The sequence below is a fragment of the Mus caroli genome, unplaced genomic scaffold (genome assembly GCF_978045245.1).
Source record: "Mus caroli unplaced genomic scaffold, Mus_caroli_1 scaffold_2, whole genome shotgun sequence".
Lineage (NCBI taxonomy): Eukaryota > Metazoa > Chordata > Mammalia > Rodentia > Muridae > Mus > Mus caroli.
The window spans coordinates 54554576-54572854 of NW_028227257.1; the positions used below are offsets into that span (position 1 = coordinate 54554576).

At 43.3% G+C, this 18279-nt stretch overlaps 1 protein-coding gene across 5 annotated transcripts in view; it reads left to right on the plus strand.

Annotated features, from left to right (window-relative positions):
* Cep152 (centrosomal protein 152) overlaps window positions 1-18279 on the plus strand; it is a 60203-nt gene that overhangs the window by 31553 nt on the left and 10371 nt on the right. For all 5 annotated transcript variants that reach the window (XM_029474501.2, XM_085834500.1, XM_085834501.1 and 2 more), the window contains 9 exons: window positions 1326-1448; window positions 1993-2102; window positions 3361-3489; window positions 3637-3763; window positions 4887-5030; window positions 7281-7544; window positions 9673-9804; window positions 11479-12129; window positions 14661-14802. In XM_029474501.2, the coding sequence (XP_029330361.1) occupies window positions 1326-1448; window positions 1993-2102; window positions 3361-3489; window positions 3637-3763; window positions 4887-5030; window positions 7281-7544; window positions 9673-9804; window positions 11479-12129; window positions 14661-14802 (1822 nt within the window). The remainder of the gene's footprint in view (window positions 1-1325; window positions 1449-1992; window positions 2103-3360; window positions 3490-3636; window positions 3764-4886; window positions 5031-7280; window positions 7545-9672; window positions 9805-11478; window positions 12130-14660; window positions 14803-18279) is intronic.

The window sequence follows — 18279 nt, forward strand, 5'->3', positions numbered from 1 at the left end:
TTCTAGAATGTTACGCAATGGCCTTGTAGTCCAGTTGCCTGCTGAAACCCAGAAAGCCAGACTTCACTGTCTGCATGTCTGTTATCCTCCCACGGTCCTAGCAGAATAGCCCACTGCGCTCTGCCTATAGCCATTCAGCATTTCTCTAGCTTACAGATCCAAAATCTCTGGAATTCCTTTGGCAAATCAGTTTAAAAAGCCAATTAGCCATATGTTTATGTAGTCAGGGCAACAGGCCCCCTCCCCCTTTAAAGCAATCTGTGATAGTTTTCTTATGACTTTGACCAGATAAAATCATGGAATAGATTACAGGTATTTTCGTAAACTAAGTAGATGTATTAATCCCCATACAGAGAATAGGGAACTTATAGATATGGGAGCATTCAAATGGAAGGGAACACACATAGTCTTGTAAACAAAGAGGTGCCACTCTGGGGCCAGCACAGAATTCAGGTGAAAGAACTGTTCGTTAGCTTCCCCTTTCCCATCCAGCTCAGTCCCTGAGAATAATTGCTGACGTTAGCGGTCAGTTGAGAGGATGAAGGCTGTTCCTGCACTCCCTGGCAGGATGCTCGTGTTCATGACTTGCCTGGAAAGCAGTGGGCCAGCGTATATCATGTACCTTAAAATAGTATCTACTGAATTAGGTACGGAATGAGGTAGTGCTGGTCCAAAGGGGCACATAGCAGAGTATGTGGTAATCCTATGGAGTAATACTCTCAAAGTAACCTTCTCCTGAGGTACACCTTACTAATTAGTGTGTGAGACAGCGAGTGGCAGGCGTGACGCCTGGGAGGCTCTGCTTCCAGCTGGTCCGCACCAGTGGTGAGACATGTTTTTGTCCCATGATTCTTAAAAGGAACATATATCATTTTTTAGCATTTGTGCTAAAGATGCCTATCCTGAATTTAATAACAGTAGAAAAGAAAAAAAAAAAAACAAAACAAAAAACCCAGCAAGGAAACAGCCTACAAAGCTTAGCACGCCTAGAAAGTGCCATGGGTTTGGAAACAGACGGAAGAACTATTACAGCAGGAGGAGACATGGCAACCAAACACCATGTGGCATAGACTTAGTCTTGGTGCAGAACGGGATGTTCCAGCTAGAGTGGGCATTTGGATAGAGCCTGTAAAGCAGGGGTCACACAGCAGCACTAACTTCTGCCTTGAGGACAAAGAAGAAGACAGGGAAATTATCTGGTAAACACCTTTTCCTAAAGAAATTGTTTCAAATTGTGTGTGTGTGTGTGTGTGTGTGTGTGTGTGTGTGTGTATAGTTTTGGTTTTTTTGTTTGTTTTAAACTTAAAACCATTTTAAACTTTCAGACTAAAACAGACACCTCTGAAAAAACAACTAATGAGTTATGGCTCGAATCTTCTGAGGCAATTAACAGAGAAGAGATTTTGCGACTGAAAAATGAAGTTCAAGTTTTACAACAACAGAATCAGGTGAATGACCTGGCATTTTATGAGAATTTTCATGGCCTTATTGACTATGGAGGTAACTCAGATGTGTGTAATAGACACAAGCAATGTTAGCTGGTGGACGGGTGTGGGAAGCCCTTGTGGGTTCCAGCCCTTCTCCCTTACTAGTGCTTGGGGAGTGCTCTTATTAGAAGGTTACCCGTTTCATGTGGTAGCCTAGCCAGTAGATTTGCTCCTCTTCTTAGCCAGTTTTTGACCAAGATGTAAAACCTTGTATGCTTAGATGATGGTTATTGAATTCTAAGGCTTATTTCAAGGTATCAGTCAACTAATACGTCTTTGGTTAAATATTTCTGTTTAATACATTTCAAAACAAAAACACGATTTTGTTTACTCCTGTTTAGGATGCTGTTTACACAGAAATATATCAGTCTTACTAAGAGGACACTTGGTGTGGTGTAGAATTCAGAGGTCGTATCAGATGATGCTGTAAGGCCCAGGGTGTTGAGCGGTCGGACTGATGAATGCGAGTGGGTTTCATTTCTGTAATCCATTATTCTTTGCCTAGGAACTGAAAGAGGCTGAAGAAAAACTGAGAAGTACCAATCAAGACTTGTGTAATCAGATGAGACAGATGGTGCAGGAGTTTGACCACGATAAGCAGGAAGCTGTGGATAGGTGAGTTCTCATCATGGCCATTCTTTTCTCCTGGAGTAGAACGTCGAGCACGGAGACAGTGTTGTGTGGTGGGCTAACTCTAGCTCTTCTCAACTGCTTCACAGAAATACTGGAGCCGCTTCCAAAAGCTCAACCGGGACTCAGGGGAGGGGTTTTTACTTCCAAATACTGAGTTATACATTTGTAAACAGCACATTGGAAGATGACTTGTAAGATGGATTCTGCTGATGTCTATGTATTAGATATATATGATTTGAATTTGGGAACTGTTTCTCAGTTAGTTCAATTAAAGAGTGATTTCTTTATCAACAACAATCCTTGGCATAGACAAACTAGTCTGTGTTGAAGTAAATATTTTTATTTAAAGAATTACTTATTTTATGTATATGAGTTGCTGTCTTTAGACACACCAAAAGAGGGCGTCAGATGCCATTACAGATGGTTGTGAGCCACCATGTGGTTGCTGGGAACTGAACTTAGGATCTCTGGAAGAGCAGTCAGTGCTCTTAACCACTGAGCCATCTCGCCAGCCCCTGCGGTAAATATTATTTGGGGATTTCTGCCCCACCTTAGATAATTTAATTCCCAAATAAAAGACATAAAAACCTTCATATTTATCTTAAAGCACTAGAGCTGGGCAGATATCAACCCTCTATGCTATTTTGTCTACTTCCCTGTCAATAGTCCCAACATATCACTTGCCGTGTTTCACCTGGGCCGCCCCTATCCAACTGGCCCTCATGGCCATGCGCTCACAACCCTCCTACCCTATGTCTCCTCTTCCTCTTTCCCTTTCCTCCTGGTCATCTCTCCCTGAGACCCTAAGCCTGGGAACCTTCAGCTCTGCCTACCTCTCTTCTGCCCACCTCTAGGCTACAGGCATCTTTATTGACTAATCATTGATAACTTGAGGGGCAAGGTTTACAGAGCTGGTATACATGAGGACCTGCTCATCTTGGAACAACCAGATCTTGGGGTACAGAATTTAGCATTTGAATACACGCAGCACCAGGCTGACCCATTATGATTGTGTTTGAAGTACTGGGATGTTCTCACACTCAAGGATCCGGTTTTCTCTAAAAACATGAAGAAAAGATTCCTGTAAGACCATGGGGTTTAAATTCTTGTTTTGGTTGTGGGAAAGCAAACAGATCTAATTATAATTTGTATTAATGAAAAGCCAAGGCAGGCAGGCAGGGCAGATGCCAGTTCACTCTGTCCCTGGTGCTTCATTGCTCTAGCGCCTCTCTCTGGCTAGGTGTGAGAGGACTTACCAGCAGCACCACGAAGCCATGAAGGCACAGATCCGAGAAAGCCTTCTAGCAAAGCACGCTGTGGAGAAGCAGCATCTCTTGGAGGTCTATGAGGGGACCCAGTCACAGCTCAGGTAAGAGGGGCCTCTGCTGCCTGTTTGCTCTGTAACTTGGAGGAAGTGGCTATGACACAGAAATTGTATACACACTCGAGTGTGTGTGTGTGTGTGTGTGTGTGTGCGCGCACCCAATCCCTTATTTGCCATTTCTGTGTCACCAAGGTCTGACCTGGATAAGATGAACAAGGAGATGGCTGCTGTGCAGGAGTGTTACCTGGAGGTATGCAGAGAGAAGGATGGGCTGGAGTCCACTCTCAGGAAGACCATGGAAAAGGCTCAGGAGCAGAAGGTAGGCTGCTCCCACCGTTCCCTCTCATCCCTCTCATTTACACTAAGGCATCTGCCCCAGGGAACTGTGGCAGAGGTGTTCATAGATGCCTTTTTATTTGGTTTTATCATGTTAATACAGCTCACACAGTTAAAAAGTAGTGAAACAGGTTCACTCCCTTCAGCCTCATGGCATCTCCATTTTCATCTGTTTGCTACCTGTGCTTGTCCAGGAGACCCTACATAGCGTACTAGTGCTGCACAGAGTGTGTCAGCAGCTGTGAGTGCTGCGCAGTGAGCCGTCAGTGGCTCTGACTCTGCCCGGGGTGGTGTTAGTGGCTTTCCCCCGACCGACCGACACCTGTCGCACTCCAAGTAGATAGACTACTGGCTCTCAGGGGAGCTGGAGAAAGCAGCGTGCTCTTTGTCTCACCCGTCTGCCAGGAGTATAATAAACAGTGGTGAGCTTTGTCCTCTGGAGATGGAGGGCTCACTCCTGCTTGGACCAGCCTGCAGAGCACAGTTTGAAAGCACCTGCTTCAAAGCTAGAAACTAGGTACAAAGTCCTAAGTAAATATTCTGTCCAGAGGTTTTGAGTCCGGTGTCTTACAAAGCAGTGTACTGCCATGAACAGATGAGGAATTCAGGTCACAGAATATTCTGGCCATATTTCAGTAGATCAGCCCGACGGAAAGCATGCTATGTGGGTACATGCTTCTCTGCGGAAGATGAACATTAAAAGGAGCAGTTTTAGTCAGCGTTGGCTACCAAGGAGTTACAAAGGATTTAAAATTACTTTCAAATGAGGCCTTAGCTTTTAGTGACTGTGTAAAAATTAAAATTGGGAGAGAGTCACTGATCTGAGTGTTAGGCAAGGAACTCAGCCTAACAGAATTTAGGAAAAAAAATGCAGAATTTATGAAACGCACAGGACCAAGGGCTCATGCTGTGTGCAGGACCAAGGCCCATGCTATGTGCTGTTTTGTTTTTTATAAAGGCAGTCTTACACTGAAGCCCAGGTTGGGTTTGAACCTGCTATGGAGCTGATAGTGACCTTGAACTCATCTTCCTGCCGCTACCACTGAAACATTTTAACTTGGCGACTGCTAGTGCTGTCCAGACACTTACTTGAGCTTTATTCACAGAGACAGCTTTTGGAAGCCAGAGAAGAATATGTGCGCAAACTGAAGTTAGAACTGGAAGAGAAGTACCGAGAAACTCTGAAGACGGAAAGGCAGAGCTGGCTGAAGGAGCAAGCTGCTGGAGCAACACAGCAGGCTGAGAAGGAGGTGATGTTAGCCCGGAGCACATGTGATAACTGGAAGGAAGGGGCTGCTCACAGTCTCTTCTTGTCAGTGTTTATTTTTCCAGGCTTGGCTGGCCTGGAACTTGCCATGTAGGCCAGTCTGGCCTTAAACTCACAGAGATCTGCCTGCCTCTGCCTCTTGAATGCAGGGATTAAGGGAATGAGACAGCACACCTGGCTTCTGGTCACTAACTATATTAATAACTGCAGACCATTCTTTCTGAACATATGACTTAAAATTAATTAACAAGTATATAGATGGTTGTCTGTCTGTCTGTCTCAGAATCTAGCTGTTGGTACCCTTTATGCCACTTTGACTTTTTAAAATTACCCATGATCTTTATCCAAATTCATGATTTTTTTTTTGGATATCTCTATGATTCCTAGAAATGAAACTATAGTCTAAATTTCTTATTATGAAATGACTAATAAGTCTATGCCAGTGTCTCTAACCTTGTAAGTATAGACATAAATAATTATTTATGGGATTAGAAGAAAAGTGATGGGCAGGCTTAGCAGCAAAAATTAATTACAATTAATTTGTTTAATAAAAAATGTAGCACGTGGTTTCATGCAACTCTGAGAATGTGCTTAACATCTCATCCAGGCCCTGCCCGGCTCGGCTTCCCCTCTCTCCTTCCCCAGCCTGTGGTTCCTTTTATTCTCTGCGGTTTTACTTGTACTCCATGTTGCCTATATATACTTGATGTCATGTATCTTTATGAAATCTAAGACAGATGAGAGATGTGTTTTCTGAGACTGACTGTGTTTGCTGGGTCTAAGTACCTTCAGCTGCATCTGCTTTCTTGCAAGTGCTGGTAACTTGGTTCTTTATGATGGGGAGGGGGCGGGGGGGGGGCGGGGAGGAATCTGTTGTGTGTAAATTGTATTCCCTGTTGGTTACCCTGCTGCTGACATGTGGGTTAAGCCTATAGGTAGCTGTCGTATGCAGCAAGGCAGTGTCACGCAAGTGTATCACGTGAGTATCTCTGCCATCTGCCACCTTGGGTGAGCACCCAGGAGTGATGCTCCAGGGCCTTTTTGTAGCTTTAGTTTTTTGAGGACCCTTCATGCTGGCTTCCCCAGTGGCTGGACTGGGTTTAACATTCCTGCCAGTGGTGTCCAAGGCTTCCCTTTCATCTGTGTCCTCACCAGCATGTGCTGTCTGTCTTTCCTCCCTCTCCTCTGCGTTCTGTTTGAGACAAGGTCATACTTTGTGGCCTGGAACCTGCTATGTAGACCAGGCTGGCTGTGGACTACGGGCTGTCTGCCTCTGCCTTCCACTTCCACGTGTGCCACCACTGCACTAGGCTAGTTTCATAGAAATTTAAGGACCAATGTATGATCTTAAACACTTAGAAATGAAACAAAACAAAAAACCAGAATTCTAGCTTGTTTAAGCTGGATTCTGCCTATGAGCTTGCTGTTCTGTTAGTTTGGTAGCCAAGAAGTACTTTTAGAACTCCAGATATTCAGTAGACAGGAATAGGCAAAAAGGAAAGGCCATTTTTGCCACTTTATAGTTTTGCCTAAGACTAATTGGAGCCCCCCACTCCCCACTCCAGCATTGCTGAGAGTGGGGCAATCACGAAGAGGTTTTCTGTGTAATGCCTCCTTCCTGGGTGCTGTCAACTTGATAAACCTTAGATTCTAGCAAGTGTGGTTCCAGGGTGTTCATGTGAGTGAGCCTTCCCTTACCCGCTTCCTTGCCCTTGTTGATGGATTTACTCAGTGCTCGCTCTGTGGAAAGGGTTATTGACGTGAAACTCTGTAGAAAAGGATTTTGTTAGTTTTTGTCATGACATCTCTATGGTGGCAGAATCAGTTTCTAGGTCCCATACTGACTGACCCTGAGGTAGTCTACCCTTAATGCTATAATTAAGTCTTTATGTAAATTCTGTTCTGTAAGTGAAGCCAAAGAGGAATTTTCAGTTGTTGCTTGGAAATTTCTGTGGACTAAATTTTTAACCCTCATAAAATTACTGTACAGTATTTATCAGGTCCATCCATTGGCTGCGGCACACATGTGCCCAGTGTGCAAAGCTCTAAACTCACCTAAAAGGTGGGATTATGGACACAAACTTTATCAGTGACAGCTTTTGCACCACAGTGTTAGCAGAGTCTCCACACCTCCCAGGTTTTTAAGTAGTGCATCTGTAGCTGCTTTTGAGTAACCTGTAATTCTAGTGTTTACTTTATTTAGAATTTTTCTTCTCATTGCTTCTAAAAACAGAGCAGACAAAAACTCATTCATCAGCTGGAAAAGGAGTGGCAGTCCAAACTGGATGACAGTCTTGCGGCTCGGAGAAAGACGACCTCAGACCGCGGCAGCCAGACCGAGCAGGCGGCTGCTGTGTCTAAGGCAGAGGCAGCAGCAGTCCTGGCAGAGGAGCAGGCTCGCCAAGTCCAGCAGGAGAAGGAGCTTGCTACCAAGGAGGCTCTGAGGAAGCCCGAAATTGAGTTGGAGCTCAAGTACTGTGAGATTATTGCACAAAAGGTGACAGAGGCCACCAGTGGAGTTTGGGACTGCCGATTTAAGAAAATCTGGGAAATACTGCCTTTGAACTGGATTGTAACCTTATACATTTTAAATGTTTTAGCATTTCTAGACTAGAAAAGCTACTGTAGTTATCTCTAAAGCTTTTTTAAATTTTTCTGTTATAAAACTCTTTTTCTGTGTTCTTTGAGTTTTCAAAGTGCTTGTTCCCTGAGATCTGTGTGTGTATGGGTGTGTGTGTCTGTGTGGGGTGTTTTTAACATTCAAATTAAGAATTTTTCACATCTAGTTTTATTGAAAATATTCCACTAATGTATTTTTTAAATAGTAATTTTAGATTAAGGTGTTTAACAGCATTTGTGTTGAAATCTATGCGGAATTGAATCTGCAGGTGTGCCCCAGAGCAGAGCTTTGTCATTCCCTTCAGCGGCCAAAAGTGGTGCAGTTGCCTTCCCCTCGGACACTCACAGCCTCACTTTAAACACAGACGAAACATTTTCAAAGCAAACCTGTACTTAGGAAAGTGCAGCCCATGTTAATGGAATAGAGATGATTGTTTTCTTATATCTAGGTTAATTAGTGCAGTGAGTCTCCTGAGAGCTGCACTGTTTATCCATGACAGGGATGAGTGCACAAGGCAGGTAATGTCTTAAAACTCTGCCATGTATTTTTTATTTTAGATCTTTTAGTTTAAATGAGAGGCTACTTGGGACCTATGTAGTGAGTCCTAGGCCAGCCTGGTCTACATAGTGAGTCCCCCCAGCCAGCCTGGTCTACATAGTGAGTCCCAGGCCAACCTGCTCTACATAGTGAGTTCCCAAGCCAGCCTGGTCTACATAGTGAGTCCCCAAGCCAGCCTGGTCTACATAGTGAGTCCCAGGCTAACCTGCTCTACATAGTGAGTCCCAGGCCAACCTGCTCTACATAGTGAGTCCCAGGCCAACCTGCTCTACATAGTGAGTTCCCAAGCCAGCCTGATCTACATAGTGAGTCCCCCCAGCCAGCCTTGTCTACATAGTGAGTCCCAGGCCAACCTGCTCTACATAGTGAGTTCCCAAGCCAGCCTGGTCTACATAGTGAGTCCCCAAGCCAGCCTGGTCTACATAGTGAGTCCCAGGCTAACCTGCTCTACATAGTGAGTCCCAGGCCAACCTGCTCTACATAGTGAGTTCCCAAGCCAGCAGTCTTCTGAAGTCTTTACCAAGGTTAAGAAAATGTTGCTTAGAGAAGTGTTTAGTGTGTCTTTCTGGAGTATATGAAATTTTAGATCATGTAAAGAAATCTAAGAAAGCCAACAGTCTGGAGGAAATGTCTCCAGAGGGACTTACATTTCAGTAGGAACTCTATCTTCTTGCCATAGACCACCTAGAGTTTATACGCATGTGCAATTAGTACTTTCATTGTAAAGTGTTTGTGTTAGCTCTGCATTGGTATGTGTATATCGGTTTTAAAAGAAAGAAAGAAAGAAAGAAAGAAAGGAGAGAGAGAGAGAGGAAGGAAGGAAGAAAGGAAGAAAGGAAAAGGAGAAAAAGAAAAGATTTAATAAGCTATGTCCACGTAATTGGTTGATTATTATGACCAAATCATCCTCAAAGTTCATCATACTTAGAGTTTTGGTCTGGACCTAACGGGCCAAGTGTATTCTTATGTCCACATTCATTCTTGACACTAGCAATGTGTGCTAGATATGGAGCTCTTAAAAACAAACCCCAAAAAACCCAAAAAAGCAAAAACCACCTTCCTGCTCATGGTGGTGGTTTGCATATGTGTCCATGTGGTGTGTTGGGTGAAGAGGAGGTGGTGGGCACAGTGGTTGATTCAGCTGGCACTAGGTGACACTCCGGAATGCTTTCTTTTTTCTCCCAAGATAAATAGAACTTGGTTGGAAATGGCAGATAGCACTGTATGAAGCCTTTGATCACCGTATCACTCCTCAGATTTGGATTCCCTCTTCCTGTTTTGCTGTTTGCAGGGGACAGAATATATATTTAGAAAGAAGCATTGCTGCTTACTGTTTGTATAAAGTCAGTGTAGTTGTAACATAGGGAGACACAATGTAAAATACGTAAGAGGACATGCCCTGTGAAAATTGACCCTTGCTGTGCCTCTCTCCTGTCATCTCCTGTAGGTGGAAACAGCTGTGCAGAATGCCCGCAGTCGCTGGATACAGGAGCTGCCCATGCTTGCAGAGTACAAGGCTCTGCTCAGAGCCCAGCAGCAGGAGTGGGCAAAGCAGCAGGAGCTGGCTGTGGCCCATAGGGTAAGTGCTGTACAATTCTGTCACTGCGCTCCACCTCCACCGTGCTCCACTTTCACTGTGCTCCACCTCAACTATGCTCCACTTCTACTGTGCTCCCACCTCCACTGTGTTCCCATCTCCACTGTGCTCCACCTCTACTGTTCTCCCATCTCCACTGTCCTCCCACCTCCACTGTGTTTCACCTCTACTGTGCTCCCACCTCCACCATCCTACCCCCTCCACTGTCCTTCCCCCTCCACTGTCTTCCCACCTCCACCATCCTCCCCCCTCCACTGTGAACCCACCTCCTCCATCGTACCCCCTTTACTGTCCTTCTACCTTCTCTGTCCTCCCATCTTCATAGCCCTCCCACCCCTGCTCTGAAATGTGCACCAGCTCCTGGTGTTGACTTGTCACTGCACATTGAGCCTTAGCAGTGGAATCTTCTTATCTTACTATAGGGAAGACAGTACATCTCAGCACCTTAAACCTCTCCTTGTCAGGGATTGCTGTACTTAGACGTTATCTCTGCTTTATCAGCAGCTGTTGGTTGGGACTGAGAACAGGTCTCTGCTCCTCGTCATCCTTTCATACAGGTGAAGACTTCCTGGGTTGTCTGTAGTCCTAGAGCACAGTGTGTTCACTGTGTAAATACCCAGCTATCTGCTCTTTATAAAAATAAACCCAGATTTGCAGCCATCTGCCCTGTCCCCAACTTAATTTATGGGGCTTAAACTAATTCCAACCAAAAGGCAAGCAAGCTGAAAATAACTTTAAAGTTCGACCCAGTAATTCTAAATTTCATTTTGAAAAATAAAGGACTAGACTTTTTTACTGTTCTGGAAAAGGTATTGTAGTCCACACAACAGAATGCATTTGCAAGCAAAACCTGCCTTGAGTCACAGCAGCACAGTTCATAAAGACAGGCTTTAGGGACTGGCCCAGGAGGAGTAAATGTACAACAGATCGTTTGAAAGCCTGACAATGACCAGTGATTTGCTCCGTGGTCAGGGGCCTTGTGATTGATAGCCTGCTAACACTTTGGGAAAAGTAGTTTCAACCACCTGTGTATCATGGTGAACTTTAGGTCTGAAAAATGAAGCTGTGCGGCAGTGTATGTTTTAAGTCCAGCAGGTCTGTCGCTCACGTTGTCATCGGCCACAGAGAATGAAGCCACTATAAACCAGTAAATAAATGTCAGTGTTGTTTGCTAGGTAACACGCAGAACAAGAGTGTTATCTATGTTTGTGTGTCTGAAATATCTCAAAGGAAATCTTTCAGAGGGAAAGGGGTCACAGAAACAGTATGGTGCCGAGACCCCAAGGTCAGGGAAAGGAATAAAGCTGGTTAGACAGGAGAACACAGGAGCCTGAAGGTCCTCACGAATTCAGAAGGCACTCATACCTCAGCACTGAGGAGGCTGAGGCAGGAAGATTGCTACACACACACACACACACACACACACACACACACACACACATATCAGAGGAGATCCTTAAGTCTAGTATAAGCATCTTTTCACAGCCAGATTTATTTTCCCTTTCTCTTTGTATTTGAAATTGCTCGTTCATTTGTGAGGTTAGCCCAGTTACTTAGGAGTTGTTGATAGTAAAGACTGTCAGAGACTTCCAGGTATGTGCTGCTGTACCATGGGTACTGCTATACCTTTCAAATGTGTGCTGCTGTGTCTTTTAGCTATCACTTGCACTCTCTGAAGCTCAAGAGAAGTGGAAAAGTGAGCTGGAAAATATGAAGCCAAATGTAATGTCTGTCAAGGAGCTGGAGGAGAAAGTCCACTCTCTGCAGAAGGAACTGGAGTTGAAGGATGAGGAAGTCCCAGTGATTGTCAGAGCTGAGGTGGCTAAGGCCAGAACTGAGTGGAACAAAGAAAAACAGGAAGAAATCCACAAGATTCAAGAACAAAACGAGGAAGATTATCGGCAGTTTTTAGAGGATCATCGAAATAAAATTAATGAGGTGCTTGCAGCAGCTAAAGAGGACTTTGTGAAGCAGAAAGCTGAACTACTTCTTCAGAAGGAGACAGAATTCCAGGCATGTTTGGACCAGAGTCGCAAGGAGTGGACACTGCAGGAAGCCCAGCAGACACAAGTGGAAATCCATCAGTATGAGGAAGACATCCTCACTGTGCTTGCCTTTCTTCTAAGGGACACCCAGCTGGAGTACGGTGGGGACTCACAGGACAAGCAGCTTTTGGAAGTCATGTCAGCTTGTTCTTCCAAATGGATATCTGTACAGTACTTTGAGAGAGTAAAAGCCTGCATACAAAAAGCTCTGCACGATATGCTGTCCTTGCTTACAGACAGTGTCGCCTCAGAGCAGGAGAAGGTATGTTCTTAGAGCTGTTGAATGCCAAGTGTGCTTAGGATTGCAGAAGGCAAGGTTGTCTTGTCTCCATTTTACGATGAGTGGATTCAGATGTGTCTTTTCACTGATGATTTTACAAGCTTTATTGCAGCAGGTCTACTGGATTGATTACTTTTGTTGTTAGATTTTTTTTTTTTTTAAATTACTTCATAGCTCCATCACTATGAGGGAAGGGCATTTAGCCTCTAGACATCTTTTACTTAGACATGTATGTGTTATTTTTTTGGAAGGGCATAACATTTAGAAAGTAAGTAATTGTGTTCTTAACTGTTTCATTATATTAAGACACAGGGTTAGTTGCTCTTGTTTTGGTTTTCTTTTTTTTCTTCTCCAAAAGAGGTTAGAAGTCAATTTCTTGTCCTTGTGAATTTATATCCTACTTATACAAAAAGTGCCAATAAGATCCCAAAATTGTTAAAAAGAAACAATTAAACAAGAGGTTTGATTCATTTACTGAAATCCCTGGAGTCCAGTTTCATAAATGTCCCATGTGTGTGCTTACAGAATAAATTCCCTGTGTTCTTTTAGTCTTACAAATACTGCCTGAGAGCAGTTAAAACAGTCTGACCAATTTAGGATCACAGGGATGGGGCATTCGTGAAGATTTCAGAATCCTGTTGTAGTATATGGCCAGCCTGTTTTAGTGTTTAGGACCAGAAGTGGGGGAGTGTCTGATAAGATCCTTTGAGGAAGCTTTAGACATTAGAGTTTGGGTCTGGGAAGATGTCACCATTAAAGACTTTTCAAGGCCATTTTTGAGCATCTGGTGCTAATGCCTACTAGAAATGCTTATAAGCTGGGGATGGGTGTTCAGTGTGGGAGATAAATTAGTGAGTTGCTATGAGCAAGCCTGGGTTATGGGTTGGCCATCCAGAAAAAGAGAGTCTAGCTCCCTGGCCCAGCTCCTTAACCATGGTATCTGTTGTCCTGTCTGCATCCTACATATGAAAAGAGGACAGGACTTCAGAGTCAGAGGAACCGATGTGGTCAGCCCACCTCATCTTAGTATATATGCTTATTCTTTATTTTTACAACAGTGTTACTATTACATAGTTCCCAGCAATAAAAATGACTGGCAAGATCACGTCCCAAGAGCATTGCTTAATACTTCATTGAGGATATTGGGGGAAAAGAATTAAAATAAGAAAAATAGTTTTAGGAGTAGAGGTGAAGAAGGAATCATGCCAATGTTTTAAAAAAGACTCAAGGAGCCTTTAAAAGTAAAAAGGGACACCACCCTCACGGCTTGTGGTTATTCTAGATGTTTATTACATTCCTATTTAGATGCTCGGGAATTTGACTTTTCCTATAGTGAAAATGCAAAATTTCAAGGCTTTCTCATTTTCTGTCAATGCAAAATCCATCTGGAGCTCTTTCAGGGCTTCCAATTGCACAAGCAGTGGGAGCTCATCTGCGTGACCTATCTGGCTCGTGGCTGTGGACATGAGACAATCAGCTAAGAGTTTAGATGTTCACAGCTGTCCTTGGGTGGGTCAAATTCCATTCCTGAGGAAGATGACTTGAAACGCCTAATCTCCAGTCTGTCATAGAAGCAGTACGTGATTTGCTCCTTGAAGCCAATACAGCTCAGGACACTGAGGGCCAGTCAGTGATTCCACCTTTGCAATATACTTTCCATAAATACAAAAGACTGATTTATGGCTTATTAAACCCATAGGATTTAGAATTGCTCATGGAAATTAAATGGACCAAAAAAAAAAAAAAAAAAAAAAAAAAGCCTGCTAAGATGGAAAGGATGCAGGAAAATGAGAAAGACAATTTTTAAGAAAATATTTTATCAGGCGATACTAATAAAATAGTTCTTAATAGATAGAAGAAAAAGGAAATATTCTTGGGAGAATTTCAAGCAAATTTGAGACAGTGCTTTCTGTCTCCCTTCAGAGACAAGTGAAAGATAGATAGTGACACCACATGTTCTTTTTCTTTGATAGTAAGTAGGTGTCTGAAATCTGGAAATAGCGCTTTAAGAACCATTTAACTTAGTATAATACCTGTGAGTGATGGGCACGGAGAGCCTTCAGTACTAGCGAGGAAAGGGCTCGTGCCCTAGGTTCACTTCTGTAAGCATCCTCTGTCTGTAATCTGGCATTCAAGTGGTCTTTCCTACCTAGGAACAGAATATGTTAAAGTACTTATTTTGGATATGTTAGGAAGTAAAATATTTATATCATAGTGACTAGTAAAAGTGAAAGTGTGCTAGATTTTCAGGATTGATTCTGATACCATTCACTGTCTCCTGTCTTGTGGTATAGCCAGACAGGGAGGCCTGAGCATTGGCACATAGGATGCTATTCATAAGAGAGATGTCTCCTAGTTACTGCTGGCATTCAAGCAAGGTTGTTAACAGGCAGTGCTTTCTTTTTGTATTTTTAATATTGGAATTCTATGTCTTTATTCTTTAATGTTAGGATTTTAAACAACTATTTGTAGCTATTTCCCCAGGCATTAAGTATGAAGACAATTTATTTCAGAGAAAGGTGGTCAAGAGCTCTGCAGACGCTGTCAGCTGGAACACTAGCCAAGGAGACTCTGCGGTCCCAGTGCCCCTTCCTGACTCCACCTCTGTACGCTGTGCTCAGTCCTCGGCCTGGCTGGAAACAGAAGCGGAAACTGGTACTGATTTTGTTTCCTGTCTAGATTACAGTTTTATTCAGGGGCAGGGCTCACTTAGACCCTCTTCCATCCTGACGTGCTTCCTTCCATTCAACAATGATTCTTACAAAGTGAAGAGAGAGCATTGCATAGAGCAGTCAGACGGTCTGAGCTGTTGAGGAGCCGAGCTTTTACATACGAGAACTGCTATAGTAAATACTGGGGAGTGTGCATTCAGTTCACTTCAGTTTACTTCAGTGTTTCTCTCTTTTTTAATTAAAATACAATTACATCATTTAGCTTCTCCCGCACCTCCCTTCATTCCCTCCTTCCTTTTACTTTATTATTATTGGGGTGTGTGTGTATGTGTGTGTACTAATAGATAAATGCAACCTGTCGAGTCTATTTGGTGTTGCTGATGTGTATTTGATTTAAGGGCAGACCATTTAGTATTGGATAGTCAAAGCACTCATTCCTGGGAAAGACTAATTTACTCATTCTCTTTCTCCCTCCCTCCCCCATCCCTTTCTCCTTCCCTCCCTCTCTCTTGCATTCCTCAGTTGCCTACAGTCCTTAGTTAGGTGTGGGGCCCTGTGAGGCATACCTTATCTACTCTGGTATGTCACCTGGTATTGTAATGTTCAGGCCTTGTGGAGATTTCCTTAGTGTAGCTTCCCTGTCATATCTAGAAAACATAATCTTTCAGCAGACTTCCCCATTTCTGTGATGTTCCCTGAGCCATGGGAGCTGTGTTGCAGATGAATCATTTAGAAATGGGTGCCCCACAAGTAGCTGTTCTCTGCGTTTTGAGCAGTTGTGGCTTCTACAAAAGGATATTCTTTGAGGAGGGGTGAGAGCTTCATTTATCTGTGGATGTAAGGATGGGCATTTGCCAGTTAGTAATTATCCTGGCTTAGGAAAGTGGCAGTGGTAGATTTTCTAAGATCCACGACCTCACTAGCCACAGTGGTTGTTGGCTAGGTTACAGCACTGGGCATGACTTCCTCCTGCTAAGTGGGCCTCAGGTCCAGTTCCAGAGCTCTTACTTACTACCACATTGTAGCGCGCTGTTGCACTTTTAGGAATATCTCGCCATGTTGCTCAGTGTTGTGGTTTGTAGGATGAGCTGGGTAGGAGGTTCGACTGCTGTCCTCCCTTGACAGCTTGTGTATCAACATCTGGTACTGAGAAAGCTCGTTTTCAGGGAGGAGACCTGCAGTTGGGATCCAGCTCAAATCCCCAGAGTGTGTGTTGTCTTCAGCATTAAGGACTTACCTTCAACTCTGGGGAGCCGCCCAGGGCAGTGTAAGTAGCTGTATTGTTTGGGAGTCTCTTGGACTAACTTGACAACTAAAACTCAAAAGATTTCTTCTGCCTGGTACTGGGCTTTTGTTAGATCTATGACTCGTGGGAGGTCATTATCTCCCCATGTATCATAACTTCACTTATATTGTGTATATGTATATGATACGTATGTTTATGTGTGTGTGTGTGTGGCTACATGTGTGTGCACACATACATGTATATAGCATTCGGTAAATATACAATATGATTCTTTATGGTTATTTCAAACATCTTTAGTATTTTATTTATCCATTCTCTCTTCCGTATTGTCCCTCTCTTCCTCCCCATTTATCCCATTTCCTCGGTTGTTTCTCCTTTTACATTTTTATGTTTTCCATGTATATGTGTGCATATGTACATGCAGTGGTAGAGTAGGGACACGTGGACTGTAATGCGAGTGGAGGTCAAAGGATACCTTTATAGTCTGCTCTCCTTCTATGGTGTCTGGGGATGAAACTCAGGTAGTCAGGCGTGTGCAGCAAGTGTTTCACTATGGGGCCATCCTGCCAGCATTTTATCGTGGCAGTCTTTCTGATAGATTTTGACGGTTGTTTTAGTTGTGCAGAATTTAGGACAGGAGTGATGCTGCTCTATCTGCTTCTAATGCACAGCAAAGTTCAGGGTAATGTGTAAACATTTGATGCAGTAAGATTTTAACGTTTTCAAATAACATCATTTACATTTAAAAATTTTTAAATTTATATGTGTGAGTATTTTGCCTGCTTTTCCATCTGTCTACCACAGAAGCCAGAAGAGGGCATCAGATCTCCTGGAACTGGGGTTCCAGACAGTTGTGAGCCCCATATGGGTGCTGGGAATCAAACCCATGTCCTCTGGAAGAACAGCCAGTGTGCTAAACTGCAGAGTCACATTAGGAAAGCCCTGCAAAGTCCTTTATAGTACCTACTTCCAGAAGTTACCACAGGGGATCTTAGATTTGGATACACTTTCCTAATCTTATTATTCTTAAGTAATTTTAACTGATGATGAAATATTTTGATACATACCAACACCATAAATAGCATGTAGGTAAGTAGGCAAGCTAACAGCCATGAACTCATCATTTGATAAGCAATAGAATTCTGGTCTGCAGTCCTCTCCTTCAGCTCCTCCCACAGCGTCTCCCAGGCTGTGCTAACAAATCTGATTTCAAAAGCCTTTTTGTTGCTTTTATTGACACACATGCATGTGTGTGTGTGTGTATTTAAACATTATAAAATTAATTGATGCACATTATATTCTTGTAATCTGAGTTTTTCTCTACCTGATATCATGCCACTAAGACTTTTCTATGTGCTGACATTCCAGTTCATCCATTCTTTTTTTTTTTTTCCAAGATTTATTTATTTATTATATGCAAGTACACTGTAGCTGTCTTCAGACACTCCAGAAGAGGGCGCCAGATCTCGTTGCGGATGGTTGTGAGCCACCATGTGGGTGCTGGGATTTGAACTCTGGACCTTCGGAAGAGCAGTCAGGTGCTCTTACCCACTGAGCCATCTCACCAGCCCCAGTTCATCCATTCTTATGCATATAGACTGTTGTACTGTTCGCAGAGGTTACAGTTTATATATTTCTTGTCAGTAGACATTTTTGCCTGGTTTTTAGTTTCTCCATCAGCATCCTAGGTGTGGGCTCCACATGCTGCACCAGTGTGATGCTTCTGTGACTGTGTTTATGAACAGAAACGGCATCATTGAAAAGAAGTGGGGCAGTCAGGAGGGCGACAAGTGACGTCACTGAACCTCTGGCTCTGAAGTGCTCCCCAGGCTCACCCCATGCTCACCCCGCGTCTGCTTTCTCCTCTAGCACAGCATTTACAGTTGTAGCTACCTATCTTTCCTAACACTTTTGTATATCATTTTAACTTTGTAAATTCTATGTGTTACTGGGAGCAATATTTTTATATATTGTGTTCTTACTGTATGCCAGATACTATCTCAAAGGATTTTGTTTATGGCTCCCAAACATTTTAAATAAATTTTCAAATTTGGAGATAATTTCAAACTTGCAAAAAGGTTGTTACAAAAATAAAAATAATTTCATAGAACACTCATTTAGCTAGCTGTAGCTATTGAGGACTTTTTTTCACTCACCACACACACACACACACACACACACACACACACATTCACTCATTCTAGAACTATCTGA